This window comes from Falco cherrug, chromosome Z (assembly GCF_023634085.1).
Source record: "Falco cherrug isolate bFalChe1 chromosome Z, bFalChe1.pri, whole genome shotgun sequence".
Classification (NCBI taxonomy): Eukaryota; Metazoa; Chordata; class Aves; order Falconiformes; family Falconidae; genus Falco; species Falco cherrug.
Window position 1 is genome coordinate 9,024,932 of NC_073720.1, and position 15,811 is coordinate 9,040,742.

General features: G+C 41.1%; 1 protein-coding gene across 9 annotated transcripts in view; it reads left to right on the forward strand.

Moving 5' to 3' along the window:
* Positions 1 to 15,811, forward strand: part of CELF4 (CUGBP Elav-like family member 4) — a 723,613-nt gene that overhangs the window by 407,001 nt on the left and 300,801 nt on the right. For all 9 annotated transcript variants that reach the window (XM_005436852.3, XM_027801973.2, XM_014278066.3 and 6 more), the window contains exon 3: positions 4,768 to 4,816. In XM_005436852.3, coding sequence (XP_005436909.2) covers positions 4,768 to 4,816 — 49 coding nt within the window. The remainder of the gene's footprint in view (positions 1 to 4,767; positions 4,817 to 15,811) is intronic.

The window sequence follows — 15,811 nt, forward strand, 5'->3', positions numbered from 1 at the left end:
AGAAAGATGGAGACAATGAGAAATCAGCTGTCTCTGCTTCATGCTCTTCTTTCCCTGGTGATTCTTCTACCTGCTTTAAATTAATATCAAAGCCAGAGGGAGCAGAAAAAGGTTGGTGGGGGAGAAAACGACAACCTTAGGAAAAGAAAAATCATGATGCAGAAAAGCGTCTGTCCCCTGTCTAATTCCTGCAGTGGCCTGTAGCTGATGTTGCTGAGAAAAATACAGCAGCAAGCTCTGACATTTCATTTCTGTGGAGAATTGAAAAAGGGCTTGCTGTAATTCATCGCTTCTTGTAACTCAAACCCTTTTTGACAGGAGAACCTGCGCTGTCTTTTAACAGTGGCACCACGGTGGCTGTAATTGGACATGAAAAATGATGTCATGTTTCTACTTCCAGGGAGGATTGGGGTGGGGCAAATGGCAAGTTGGTGCGAGAGGGTGACATCTGGCATTATTTGGATGAGTTTGTTTTAGGCAAAAGAAAGGAAAAGCCAAAATGAAGGGTATGAAGTGTAACAGGTACAATTATCTTTTCCAAGGATAGTAAAGATGGGTTTTGGCAGAGATAAATGTGCAAAGAATCAAAGAAAAATAAGAACCATGATGCATCTGAAGTTCTAACTCCTCCATCAACCCAAACGGGGTTCCTGAAACGGGGCCGATTCACAGTTGTAATGGTATCCAGTGCCCATTGTTCTCAATACAGATGGAATCTGAGGCACAGGCTTCGCCTGACGCCTCACTGGGAGCACAGTTGTTGGTAAAGCTCTGATTTGCCATCCCCTTGCCAGCCCTTTGAGAACTGGGTCTGTCATATGTAACCAGAAACTCAAATTTTTGGCTCTTGCCTAAACCCCTTTGTGTCTCAGTGGTCCTCAGCACACCTCTGTTATGGATTGTTCTTGAATGAGGCACTTTCAAGTAAATTTGTGGCCAAAATGGATAAACATTGTCCTGATTTTATAATGGTTTTATCACTATTAGGCATTCTGGTACCATAATGTCATGAATCTTCACAGTTTCTATAAAGAAAAAAATTTAGTCAGGTCTTAAAGTACAGGAGGTAGGCTAAAGGGACATAAAGTATTTCTGGGTTAACTAATGGTAAAACAGTAAACTTCTTTTACTGTAGCAACCCAACAGGGATAACACAGAATAAGGAACCAAGACCATATTTCAAAGGAGAGCACAGAGCACACCATGGGCAGAGGAAAGAAGGACCATTGTGATGGACAAAAGTGTAGAGCATCCTAGAGGAAAGCCTAACAGAGTTCATCCAGTCCAGCTGTCAGTTCAAATGCTCATCAGCCTACCTTGGTCTTTCCCCATGTACACAAATCTCTTTTGAATAATTCTAGTGATAGGGATCAATAAAACCTCACAGCCATTTCTGTAGTTCCTATGTTCCCATGTGGATACCTGTGGTATTGATTAGATCTGCTGACTGGTAAATCTTTCTCCTATCACACTCTCAGGGTCCACCAAGACAGAACAAATACTAAAACTGTCCATATCAGTATTCCCCAAATACTACTCAGAAGACTACCATCTGAAGTATAAATTTTGGTTTCTTTGCATTAAACCCATGACAATACCCGGTTGAAAAATAAGCAGAGATTTAACCTCTCAGTTCCCTTTTCCACAAGAAGGCACTTCCCCAGACTGGGGAAGGTATGTCTGTCTGCCCTTTTATTTCCCCACATAACCCTTTTCTGCTTGCTGTGCTAGCTCTTGCTCCCATGGTGTCTGTATTAAAAAAAAAAAAAAAAAAAAGTTTCATAGACAGAGAAAGGAAACTTAATTATTTTCCTCTCAGTGTTTCCCCCTATAATTGGTGTCTTTCATGTCAAGATGATCTCAATTTGTATTATGGGCTCTGTGCAGGCAGCACTTTCTCTTTGGTCTATAAAGAAGTTGTCAAGTGTATAAATCATAGTATACATTAAATTACACTAGCCTTTTACTTATTAATTTCCCCAGTTTTTTTCTTCCTCTGTTGGATGATCGTTCCCTCCCTCTTTTTTCCCTTTCTTGGGGATTGTCTTTTTTTCCTCATGCCTCAATCTAAAAAAATCTAAAAAAACCTAAAAAGAAACAAACAAAAAAAAAACCCCAAAAAACCCCAACCACAAAACAAAACCCACAAACCAACTGCAAACACGCAATAGTCTCCTCTCATTTTAGCTAATAGGGATATGGTGATCTCTTCTGCCTTTTGATAACCGGCCACACCCAACTCAACAAGTAGGGAAAGCTCTGTCTTGTTTTCCTAAAGGCTGGATCCAAAGTTCACTCAAGTTCAGTGGGGATTTTCATGGCTTTTAGCAGGGTTCGTATCAGTACCTACATTGGAGGATTTATGGAGTGTTCTTTGTTGCAAGGCTGTGTCCATTTTGGGCTCCAGACATTGCCTCCCAGGGCTCTGCGCAGCACACCTCCCATAAATTCCTGGCTGCTGTGACTGTTTCTCTTACTGACTGCTTGGGATGCAGGTTCTGTCTGTCTTGGATTGAGCACCAGGGACCCCTGACCACTCTCCTCTGATGACTGGAGTTAGATCAGCCATTGCCTCCACATTAGGAAACCATAATTTATAGCATGAGTGCAGCTGTCAAAAGTTAACAGGTTTCACATCTGACTTGCGTACATGGATGGTGTCAGCACCAACCTATGTAAACACAAATCAGTCGCAGGGGCTGAACAGCTGGGGAAAGTTAAAGAACAGTAACTGTGTAGTCTGGGCTCATTATCCTGCAAGTGAGAACCAAGACGGGGTTCATATCACCCAGCTCTGACTGCATAGATTACTTCTATGATTAGTGGAGAGGAACAGGCACGGCAGAAGATCAGTCATCCTTTTAATTTCAGACACCAAGCTTAAGAGTGGCTTAAAATTACACTTTTTAAACATCTGGAGTAACATGGCATAAGTTAGCCTCCTCACCTGTGTGTTGTCAGATCTGTAATTGTCTGTAACAGCCACCTGCTCACATGTGGTTACAGGAGACCTATGGCAGGATGTCCATCCTGCTGCTGCTAACACATCACCTCCAGCCTTGCCAGTATCTTGTGATATGTGTATGACCAACAGGTCTTTACAGTTGCAGAAGCAAGGACTGATACAAGGTTTATCTAGTATCAGATTCTTTGTTGGTTTTAGCACTTTAACTGTCTGGAGTTTGTTGGATGATACAGGTATTCAGGAGAGAAGAAATTGCTCAGTAGCATCTGTAGCCATTGATCCTTTTCTTCCCGAGTGTGAGTCTAACTGTAGTGAGTTTATGGCTAAGTACATTTTCCTCTAGAGACAACAGTGCAGCAGGATCTGCTAGGCTCTCCATCATCTTAACCTACTTGTCAGCCAGCTTGATAACTTTTTATTACTAAATATGTGTGCAGAGCAATTAGAATAAATCTAAATTATTATGAACTACTTCCAAAAAAAAAAAAGGGAAATTAGGAAAAAAAGAAAAGAGAAAACTAACAGCCTTGCTGCCCGACTCTGATTATCCACAAATAAGGGAGGGATAGTATCACCTGAAGACACCTGTGACACTCATCAGCCAAATTGTGGTCTGACTTTATTGGGAAGCAATGGAAGCAATGTGTTGGAAGATTCCCATTGCCTTCTGACTTCCTGCTCCTTGTGATGACTGTTTGCACTTGCTTTTTTTTTTTTTTTTTTTTTTTTTTTTGGTTGCCAAATCTAAGGGATACTTTCATTCCACTCAGGGGTGCAGGGGTGGTCACACACAGAAAGTTACATTGAATAGTCCATCTGCATAGTATATGAATTGCTTTAAGTGACATGGAGGAAGAGGCAGGGAAGGGCTTTCAGATGAAAATCTCAACTGGTTCTGATCCGATCTGTTTCTGCAGCTATTAACAGGGAGGACATTCCTCACCCCTGTTCATCGGACACTTACAAAATGTTAGGCACTACCACTGAAGATGATTGTGGGCATCTTTTGCCCTCTCTCCTGGGAGCGAGCAGCTCTGGGGGTAATGATGCTACCCAGTGCTTTCGTTGAGGGAGAGAGGGATAAATTGGAGAGCAGAAATCCTATTCACAGCACAATGGCAAAGCTTTTATAGTTTCTCACGTTCTGATGTGAGAAAGGAAAATGATGTTTGAAAAAGAAACAGCAAGATGTTTTGACTCATATCCTACTCTCTCCCCCCCAAAAAAAAAAAAAAAAAAAAAAAAAAGACTCGATGGCCAACACTCCTGCAGCATGTGGACAAATCAGATCCAAATCCCATTCCCCAAGGATGAGATGGAGCATGCTATGTTATGGGTGACTATCTTACTGAGCTAACAGTGAACAGTGAAGGTGGAATTCACTTTTCCATTTTCTTTTCATCGTGCCAATCTCAAGAAATCTTTGCAATTAAAGTTTCACTGATCCCAATGTTCTAACAAAGCATTCCTGCTCTGACAGAGTAGTGTTTCCAGAGAAAACTATTAGAAAGTTAAAAAGCTGTGTTTAATATTTCATTGCCTGCGTGAAATGAGTCAGACCGCTCTCCCAATGTGATTCAGCAGAGCCTCTGTCAGGTGAATGGGGTGACACTGATTTACCTCAGACTAAGAAGCAGCCTGTATTCAGTGGTGACTTATTTGCTTACTAATTGGTTTTTTTCCACCCTCATGAAGTAAATTCTGGTGCTAACTATGTTGCATGGTTAAAAAACAAAGCAAGACTCTGCATGAATGTTTAATTCCACCATTAATTATGTGTCTCTCTCCGCTCTTTCTAACAGATGAACAGACCAATCCAGGTGAAACCAGCGGACAGCGAGAGCCGAGGAGGTAGTTGACTGCATTGCTTTCAACCACACTGCTAAGTATAATTGTTGTCTCTGGCTTCTCTCAGGCAATGTGCTGATCAATTAGTAACGTAATCACTGCCAAAGAAATTCCCTCTGCAGCAAAGATTCTCTTTATTAAATCTCCTTTACTTCGTCTCGCTTTCCTCATATTCAATTATTATTTGATTTTAAAAGGCAGGCAGGTGCCAGAAATTGCCTGGGAAACAAATAACTGCCTTGTTAAGAAGTGAAGCATCAGGCACTGACTTAACAAAGTTTAACAGCAGTGATGGCAATGTAGGTTTTCCAGACCTGTGTTGGGCTGAGCTGCAGAGGTGTTTAATTTGACTAGGATGAGGCAGATATATTATGGTTTATCTGACCATGTTGTTTTCGCTTGGCCTGAAGGAATTCTGCTTTTGGAAAAAGGAAATTCTAAGGTAGCAGTTTTCTGCACCTGTATCAGCTTATCTGGATAAACCTGTTGTGGAAACAAAAGACTTCTCTCAGTCACAGGGAGTTATTCGGGATTAGTACAGGTGTAGCCAAAATCAGGAGCTGGTCTTTTGCTTTTCCATACTGCACAGTAGATTTGGAAGGCTTTGCCGAGTGACTGTTTGGTAGATCAACAGTGTTAAGGTGTTTCCTGTAGAAGGTTTTTTACCACAACTGATATGGTTTGTCAAAGCAAACACAAAGCCCATGGGGAAAGTGTGAGATAGTCTGTTATGCTGGATAAATTATCATTGCGCTTTTTTTCTTTTTTTCTTTTCTTGTGTCTGTACATTTATATATACATGCATATATAATGACACGGTGCTTCCTTCCGCTCTCCACCTATCTCTTCAGGAAAAAATAGAGCAGCTTTTGCTGATACATGCAGCAGAAACACTAGTGCTTATGTATCATATGAGTGTGGGAGTATATTTTGTCATTTAGTAATGATGTGGCTCTTAGATGTGTGAAAATTCTTTAATTCCCACCACATACGTAAACTCTTCTTCCTTTATGCAACAACTATCTTCAGGCTGGCATTAGTGGAAACCATCAACAACTGCTTAAAAGTAGTAAAATGTGTCGCAGACAAAAGGTGCTGAAATTGTGTTCTTTTCTCAGTTGAAAGCTTTGAATTCCAGAGGCTTTGAGTGCATCAGTGTGAGGCTGAAACTCTCCAATGACTCAAGTCATTGGAGGACTTTGTACGTAGCTTGTAGTTAAAGGGCTGGTGTTACAGAGTGGTGAAACCAGCAGGTCAGCAGAGGCTCTGTGAGGAAGGGCTGCGGTGCCACGTAATTGCAGAGCAGGAGAAGAGCTGAGTGCTGGAAAAATGCCAGAAAGCTCAGGGATAAATATTGCACTTTCAGAGTCCCTGTGAAGTAAATTTGAGGGAATTTGGCCAGCACTGGGCAGAATATCTGATGGGCTCCAGGATGGCAAGTTTCTGCTATCAAGGGCCACGATACGTTTCTAACCTGCCACAAAGGCATGTCACATTGTACAGCATCATCTGGTGGTTTTTAACAGAACCAGGTCAGTTTACCCTTTTTCCCTCCTTGCCTCACAATCTGGCTCTGTGTCTGAGCAGGAGTGGGTAAGCCATGGGCAGTTGTCAGTGCCGATTTCCTAGGGGAAAAGGCAAAGGCTCAGCTGCCTGGACAAATGAGGGGACATTATGCACATTCCAGTGGAACTCGTGCCGACAGCGAGAGTGAAGGGAGAGCCTTTTGTCTATTTAATTAGATGTACAAAAAAATAATAATTAGGCTGGCCAATTTGCTTAGTGCGCCTACAGGGTATGTAGCTCCCAATCACTGGGTTCGGGTTGGTTTTTTTTTGTTGGTTTTTTTTTTGTTGTTGTTTTTTAATGTGAATCACTAATAGAGAATGCATGCCTGGCTTTCTGGGAAGCCTTTTCAAACTCTTTTGCTAAGAGCAGCTGCTTTCAGGCGGTGCAGTTTGAACTGCAAAAGGCTCTGGTGGCAGTTTGATTTCACATTATCCACCACACCAGTGGTTCCTTCCCCATTGTATTTTAGCTAATTATAACCCCGACGCACACAAACTTCATCTTTTATCATCCACTCTGCTCCCATATTGCTCCTATCAGTGGTGATCATGATGCAGGAGCCAAGTGGGTGCACTCATCATTGGCATGAAAGGCACGTTGTCCTAATTCCCCACAAGCTGCTTCTGGGCTGGTGATGTTTCAGGACAGCATGACTCAAGGGCAAATATGGGAGAGAAGAACAATTGTCACCCAAGGGAGGCATTGTTTGAAAACTTAGGTTCTTTGCAAGTCCACTGGTTAAAGTAGGTACAGCAAACAGAATGCTAAAAAGGGGGCCATGTATCTTAGGAGCACATCAAAAGGCTTCATTAGGGCTGCAAGATAAAGGTCAACTTCAACAGCAAAGGAACCTAAGTTGTAGCTTATTATACTGTGTCTGTGTATCAGTATGGGACGTGAGAGAACAGAGGGGCTTGGAAGATGAAGCAGCTCTTCTGCACACACAGTACAGGTCTTCAGTCTGCTCAAAGCCCACACTCTGAATACACCTCTCTTCTGGCTTATGGGGAATTTTGGTGCCAGGTCAATGTATGAAAGAAAAAATGCAGTGTTCTTTGAAACTGTAGTTTGCAAGAAGGCTTTTACTGGAAATAGTGAGCAGTATCCTTGAGGAAGTGAGATTCTGTTTTATATAGGGGCAAATACCTGCCCTTTGCTAAAACATGAATCTTTGACTTTTCCAGCAAGTTATCCCTCAACCCAAAGCTGGTGGGAGTTCAGAATTTACTCTACCCTGCAACCAGATCCTGCTCAGCATTTTTTTCTCTTGTTCTGGAGTCTGGATTTTGTTGGTATTTAATCCTTCCTGTCTTGATTCCCAATTGAACCAAAAGCAGATGTGTTAGCATCTAGTGCATGTGAGTGAGAATTTGGACAATTAGACTATCTAGGTTTGGGGACGAATTCAAAATGTTGCTTGGCACAAATTACACCCAACCCAACAAAATGGAAATGCTGAGTGCCCCTTATTAGTTTTTCTGGGGTTTATTATTTTGTTCGTTAATCCCCATATTGAACAAAGAGCAAGACAAATCCTGCAATCCTTTTCAATAAAAACTGGCATTATTTACATTTCCCATATTTCACAGGAACTAGAAATGAATGTATCCTCAGTACATTCTCTAGGGAAACAGTCTAAATCAATGGGAAAATTTTGCATTTTGCATTCTTGCCTGCTTGTGCACGTATATATAAAAAGTTGTACAGGGATATTCCTTCTGCAAAATGCTTCATGAAGCTTCAAATACCTGGTTGGTAAAGAGTTCTTTGACATTTCATAGAGACTTCAGCAGTAATAGAATTGATAGAATGTGATAAAAAGGCAACAATTCTGTATTTCATTCTGAAAAATTGGAGTGTAACTCTAGCTCTATTAAGGGTGTTTTAAAAACTCTCATTGGCTTTTGTGTTGTCCAAAATTTAGGTTGACTATAAAGAAACTACTACACCATAGATTAGGTAGTCCAGTATGGTTTTAGGGATGTAAGCTATAACTCCACATTAAATTCTGAACATGACAAATCTCAATTAAACTGATAGAATTTTATATTATTTTCATGTTGTTGTTGATGGGGTTTTTTGGTTTCTTGTTTCATATTCAGCTCTAGAAATAGTCTTTAGATATCAGTGACTTAAAGTTTTGGAAACTTACGGAAAGATTTCAAGTCTGTTTTGTGGTTTGGGGCAAAAGTTTGGAGCTGTTTCTTATTTTATCCACAATATCTCTAGCTCCTACTAGACAACTCACACTGCAGCTGGCAGGGTTAACCTATGATAAACACAGCCCCAAGGTCCCACTAGGTTGTACAGGGAGTAACATTTTTTAAAAGGAAAAGATTCTCCTGCTGCTCTAGTTGTACTCCGTTAGTGATGCTTAGATGCTCCATTGCTCCCACATTCCTCTCAAAGGACAGAGGAAGGTCCGTAAAGAAAGGCATGCAAAGATGCCCAGAGTGTGCTACCCAGGCCCAGTGTTAACGTCTCTACCAAGAAACACTTTGTGGTGTTTTTGGGGTCATCCTGCATTTTATGGAAGAGATAGAGAAGGTTCCTGGGCAAAAGAAAATAAAAAGGCGAAGTCCAAAGTGGTTCAGTTGAAAGGGTGCAGTGTCCTACAAAAAGGGTGTTGAGAGATTTACAGGGGTGTGCAGTTCATCACATTGTAGCATTTTCTGCATGCAAGACTTCACAAATCTACTAAAGCTTTTGTCTGTGTTTGTGCTTGCAAGCCAGTTTTTTGGGGGGTATGTTTTGGGAAAGCATGTGCAGTGTGTGTTTTTTTTGTCTGCTGTTTGGGGGAGGTGATAGCAGCAGCTGGAAGGTTTGCACTTCATATTGCAACTGACTTGCATCATTTCTCTACTTGTTACTCGATGTGCAGGCTCTGAATTTATCTGCCTGGTTATGGTTTACTCCAGCTTCAGAGAAAAATGTCCAAGCATTCATTTACAGTAAACAGAAAAGCAGTGGTGCCTTGTTCACGCACTATGATCTGTTTCTTTTTTTCCCTTCCATCAACTTAGCAATGATGATGGCGCCAGAATGGCCTCTCCACAATTTCTAAGCCCTATTTTCCTTTGGGACAAAAGTCTGAATCTATTTCTTATTTCATTCAGGCCATTTCCAACTCTCTGTTGGCAGGGTTTATCTGTGACAAACAGCCCAAAGTCCCAGTAACTATTTGGCATTTAGCTGTTTTCCATTTAACTGATCAGAATTCTGTGGCTTTTGCAGATGGCCAAAACCTCTCAGAAAGCTTCCCATCCAGGTACCAGCCAGATCCAGGCCTGTTTAGGTGCTGCAATCAAGCAAGACTGGTTGTTTTCACCTTAGTTTGCCTTTACACTGGTACAACTATGAAACACGGAGCAATTTCCTTCTTCCTTGGAAGTGCTTTGCAAAGATTACATTTGCTTGCTCAGACCTTCAGACTGGAAAGGTCTGAAGTAGAGAGTTAAGGATGAAGAGATGGCAATTTTGGCAGAGGTCAGCATCTTCTTTCCTGCACTGCTGGAGATTAGGCTATGGCTGTGTGCAAGAAGTCCTGAAGTCTGGGACGATGCATGCACCAGAGCTGTCCCTTTGTAATTCTCATCTCTCCCTTGTCTCTGAACCACATCTGTTGCCTGGCACGTCAATCTCCTTGGAAGCTTCTTTACCAGCAGTTCCCTATCTGGTACCTTTGGTGGGCTTCTTTAAAAGACTTCCTATCCCAGAAGCTGGAAAGCAGGCTGAAGGAATGTCCTGTTTCCAGATGGTAATCCACACAACCTACCTTTATGTGGCCTGCCACAGCTTTTTCAACTGTTCATCTCTTTTTCTTTTATGGTTCCCACACCCATCCAGCAGGAGCAGGCAGGTGGCCCTGGCAAACACCTCAGGAAGACAGATAATGTTCTCCCTTCTCACAGCAGGGTAAAAGATCCAAGCTTACTTCTCCATGAATGCATACCTATTAACTCCTTCAACATTGCTATGAGCCCAGTATGATTCACCCCAATCTTTTGTAGCTTGGGTCACCTTTGTTGTGAGCATTGCACTTGCAAGGCTAAGACTACTAGTTGGACAGTAACAACTTCTGTCTTCATGTTTTATGAGGTGACCTCTGGACAAATCATTTACCACACCCAAGGCCTCAAACTCTCCTTTCTTTTCCTTAATGCCCATAACAGTTTAAACAACATTTCTCCTCCTTTTTATATGCCCTTACAGTTTGAAAGATTTCTATCTCCATGCCAAAACCTCCTTCTAAGTGTTATACATCTTTTCCTGAAATTTTTCCTCAGACATGATTAATCAATGGGTTCTGACTTTTCTGGCACAAGGAATTAAAAAAAAAATAATAATGCCTCCACACCCAAACCTGAATCTCTTTTCTCTGTTAATTACATATCCGATATTAAACAACACCCTGGTGCAGAGTTGCAGTATCTTTGTGTGAAGGGTAAAGAGAAGGAATAATTGTTTAAAAATAGTCTAATATTCTGTTAAAAAATCCAGTGGGAGAGGAGATGAGCTCATGAGTCAAAGGAAAAAAAGTAATATGATGAATCTAACCAGAAGATCTTGATACAAACTGGGAGGCAGGTTTCTTGCCTCAGAGGCTGGGGAAGTGTCAGAACCAGCAGAAAACCTTGGTGTCATTGATAGGGCGGGCTCCTGAGGAATGGCCATTGGAGATGCTATAGCACTGGGAGGGAGAGATGTCAGTGCCTCGAAACACATTCACCTCTCTATCTAGTCAAGGGAAGGGAGCTGGGCCTAAGATCACAAAGGCTACCTCAGATACTGCACAGTCTTGAGCATCACCCTGGCCCCTTTTCTCCTGTATGTCCTGGGTTTGTCCCCATGTGAACAGGGACACATGGAGTCCAGGGCAGAATCAAGAACGTCACCCAGATTTGGACATCATTGCTTTCTCTCAGTTCAGGTGAAGCCACAGTCTTCAAAAAGCAGAGCCAAGCTTTAGACCCCATTGTGTGTGATAGAACCTTCTACAGCAGTGCTCAAAACCACTAGGCTCAAAGGAAACCTGTCCCTTGGATTTAATCCCAGGTCTGAATATCTGTGAAAATCTATAGTGTTTCTCCTTTGGCTGTAAGATAAAACTCATCTAGAAAGAACATTTTAGTACACATGAAAATCTTCTCTTTCTAGCTGTGGCTTGTTGTGGGGCTGATTACAGTCAATGGAAAATGAAAATCTGATTTATTGAGGAAATTCACAATTGCGTGACCCTACTGACAGCTAACACTGTTGTCCTCACAAGACTGTATTTTCAAGCCGCAGAAAGTAGCAGCATGCAAATAGATCAGTTAATTCAAAGTGGCCCTGGATGACCCCATTTGTGCCCTCCACTGTCTGGTAAAACTTTATTCTAGGGGAGAAAAAAGGCTGCAGCAGACCCTCATGTGTAGTGTTCTATATTCAATGATTGTTGAAGCCTGATGTGCTCCATTCCATACTCACCAGCTGAAAGAATACAAGGGACATCAAACTTTTCTTCATGTCTGCCCTTTCAATCATGATTGAAATCGATGGAAGTATGCCTGTCAACAGGAACTGGAAAAGATCCACAGGACACTGTGTTCTAGCACATGTCCTAAGGACAACCTTTTAAAATCAAGTATTAAGGGAAAAAAGGGGAAAAAATACACAACATATTGCACATTTTTCATAAAACATCAGTAACCTAATAGTCTTACTGACAAGAAAGAGAGTCTCGAGCAGAGCCTGGGGAGAGGCTGGGAAGCTCATTGCCTTGAGGTTTTGATGCCAGTTCTGTTCTCTGCTACCACACGACTTTTGATCAATTATGTAACTTCGATTCCCTTTTCCTTCTCACCCTTCCTGCACTGCCTGCTTAGGTTATGATATGTTTTGTTTGCTCATTACTTGCGGCAAGTGCCTTTGGCATTTTTCCATGTCAGGCTGTCAGTGTCATAGGTTAGGACACCAGTGAAAGCCTGTAGCTGTGCCCAAGATGATGTGTATAGGACCAAAAATCAAACAGTGGATGATCGAGGGCCCTCATGCTACAGTGTTATTTGGAGGTTTTTCAAGAATATGAGATGTGGTGGGAGGAAGAGAGTGGAGAAAATAAAAAATGTAATCCTATAAAAAATTCCGCCTTTGTAAACAACTCAGGCTCCTAGGTGAACTCAGGGACACATTACAATCCTAGTATCTTTTTTTAATGTAAAGGTTGCTTGTCAATGGGTTTTTATACAGCATTAATAATGCATATATAGATATGCTCCACAATTAATTGCAAAGCATTTATGGCACTGAGCAGTTAGAATGCATTATGATAATCACTCCTCATGCATTGACTTTATTGTAAAGGTTTTGCTGATCATTATAATTGGCTTGTTATTACACAGGGATATAATAACACCTCTCTGTATGGTAGTTTATAGCACATCAATAGTAAATGCATTCCCTTTACTGGAAGCAATGTGCATTTTATTAGAATATAGCTGAATAAGTGCAATCCATGTAGACAAATGAAGTTTCTAATGAACTGTCTCACAAAAAAGTCGAGCCATTTATTATGTATTTTTCTATTGACATACTTGTAGTTATGGTTACAGGGGCATTTCTTTAAAAAATGGACATGTTTCACTGTTCTTTTGGAGAAACATTTGGGGGAAAGGGAACATATAGGCAATTTTTCTGCCAGATGTTGAATAAAGTGAGAGTGACTGATGCTCATACCCTACAGATTTCATGTTCTGTTGATTTTCCAAGCTTCTTCCTTGTGCATTTCGTCTGACATTCACAAAGGATTGAAATGTTCTCAGACCAAGTCCAAGCCCAGCTCCCAGAGCGGTCATGCACCAATATCCCTCTATACAGTCAGCAGTGAGCGAGGTATGAGGCGTTTGGTGTTGTCTTTACTTCTGCATTGTGGGCACTTCTGTATTTTTCCAGTGATACTTGAATAAAAATGCACAGGCAATCCCTGGACAAGGCCTGTAATTTGAAACATCCAGTTTCTCACCCCATGTCAAAATGTCATTGCTGCTGGTTGCTGTACCAGGAAGGCAGAGGTCTTAGAAGAGGTCTGATGCAAAATGTGATGTAAGGAAGAATGAAGAAGAAGAATTAGTACAAAGGAAACTGAGCCATCTGGTAGAAAACTCGTTGTGTTGTAGGTCACTTGGAATCGGGATAAAAGGAGACATATTTTATAGTTAAAAACACAAAATGTTATGAGGCATCCAGAGTTATTCCCATGCCTGGCATCATTACTCTAGGTCTGAACTTCAGTTCCTCCTGGCAACTTACAGTTGCATGCATCTGATGTACACATGTAATTAATGTGTGTTTGTTTATTCATCTAACCCCAACTGTAATCAGCGTCAATCAAATATCTTTTATAACCACTTTTATAACCCTGGCTCCAGATAAATAAATTTGTTGTTTCCAGATCTAGTACAGTTTATACAGTTATACTGCTGCCTAAATTATTGCCAGGGTACAGCTGAGTCCAGCATTCAGCACGTATTGCTGTGTGCCCGTTTCTCCGTGACTGTCACTTGTTTACTGCATGCTTGCAAAGATCTTTGACTAGAGTAATCCAGGGTCTTTCTGGAAAGTGAGTTTTAGCATGATATAGGAGCTAGAAAATGTCTGGACTGCAGTCAGTACCCTCAGGTCTTGGCACACAGGGGTTATAACTAAGCAATTTAAAATAAGACTGGATCAGCCCTGCCGATTCAATGCAGACTGAACTCTGTCTTCTCTGAGCAGGCATTTCAGTGAGGAGGGTTTTGCCCCTTGCCTGCTAAGATTCCAGATGGTAGTATCACAGCTTGCAAGAAGTTTCAAGACTCAGGAGATACTGGAGGTCAAGAAAACTTTTCTCCGTGGCATACACAGCATTTTCCAGTTGCTATATATATTCTGCACTACGGACACAAAATCAGTTTGGGAAGTAGAAAATCCCTGTGTAAACAATTTAGCTCTCTGAGTAAACTGTATCTGGTGCTTTTACCCAGAAACTGGTTGTCTTAGGAGCCTTGAACTTAGTGACAGAAGAAATTTTAAATAGGGCTTCTATAACACTGTCCTTACAATGTTATTTCAGGCAGGATTCCCTTTGCCTAGTTTTAGCACCTAAATATTAGTCGTATAGTCTAAGTTAGTCATCTAGGTTTTGCCTATGGACAGTGGAGGGAGAGAGGTGCTTCCAAACTGTGATCTACCCCATCCTAAGATGGATGGGATAAATGATGCCCAGAAGTTTCCCTTCTCTCTCTCTTCAGTGAATCCAGAATGAACCTGCGCCAATTAACTCAGATTTAGGTATCTCACTTTTAGACACCTGAAAAGAGGTAAGATGAATCGCAACTTTCACCTTTTCAGGCCACAGTTTTCTATCTGTATTGTATGAACGATGATACTTCACCGTTCTGAAACCCTAGTTAAGATCTATGAATAAAAATTGCTATATAAAACCTGTGGATTCTAGGAGATGCTGGGGTTTGTCCTAAAAACGGAAGGCATCTTTTTCCATTACTGTTTGCTTCATAATATCAGGGGAAGATAAGAGGGGTAGTATCCCAATCAGACTGAGCAATAGAGATAATCTGATCAATTTTAATTCCTCTTTCAAGTCAATTTCCATTTTCTTTTTTGTATTTGGGTTTGATACCACTCCCCTTCTCATAGCAGAAAGTGAACTCAAAAAAAAAAAAAAGTTTTAAATTAAAAGCAGTGCACAACATCAGTGACTTTAAAATGTGTTTTCATAATTAAGAAAAATATTTTTATCTTTAAAACCAGCTTGTTTTGGAATCTGTGATGGAAAATGAATACGGCCCCTTGTAATATCATTTGTAGAGAGGTAATTTTCAAGGCAGCACTGCACTGAAACATTTTCCCCCAGGGAGGATAAACAGTTGGCTTCAATTAGTGAGGGACTGTTTCCTTTCTTTTCAATTTTAAGGACAGTCTTGCCGCCTGATCCTGCACAGAGGAAGAGAAAGCTCTATGCAATGCAATAGACTGCAGCTTGGAAGACTGAGGCTTAACTACTTGCCTTGTCACAGATTTTCACCTTGACCTTGAAGAGGTTACTCAGGGTCAGGTTGTTATTCTTACTCCATTTCTAACTGATGCCTAATATTATCTTTGACTGTCTAATACATACAAAATTGGCCAAACAACTTGCTCTGATTTCAGTTTCCTTCTATAAAATAGCATTGGTGCTGCTAGGATACATACATTAAAGATTATGAGGTGCTCAGGTTCTCTAATCATTAGTTCCACAGAAGTAACTTGGTTAGATATATAGAGATGTTCAAAAGTGTCAAATGTGTTTCACTGCTCAAATCTCACATAAAGTCAATGGGCCTTGTGTGTCTAAATATTCCCTTTGAAAAATAGTTGGAGACAACTTTGTGGGGCTGATTCCTCACACTT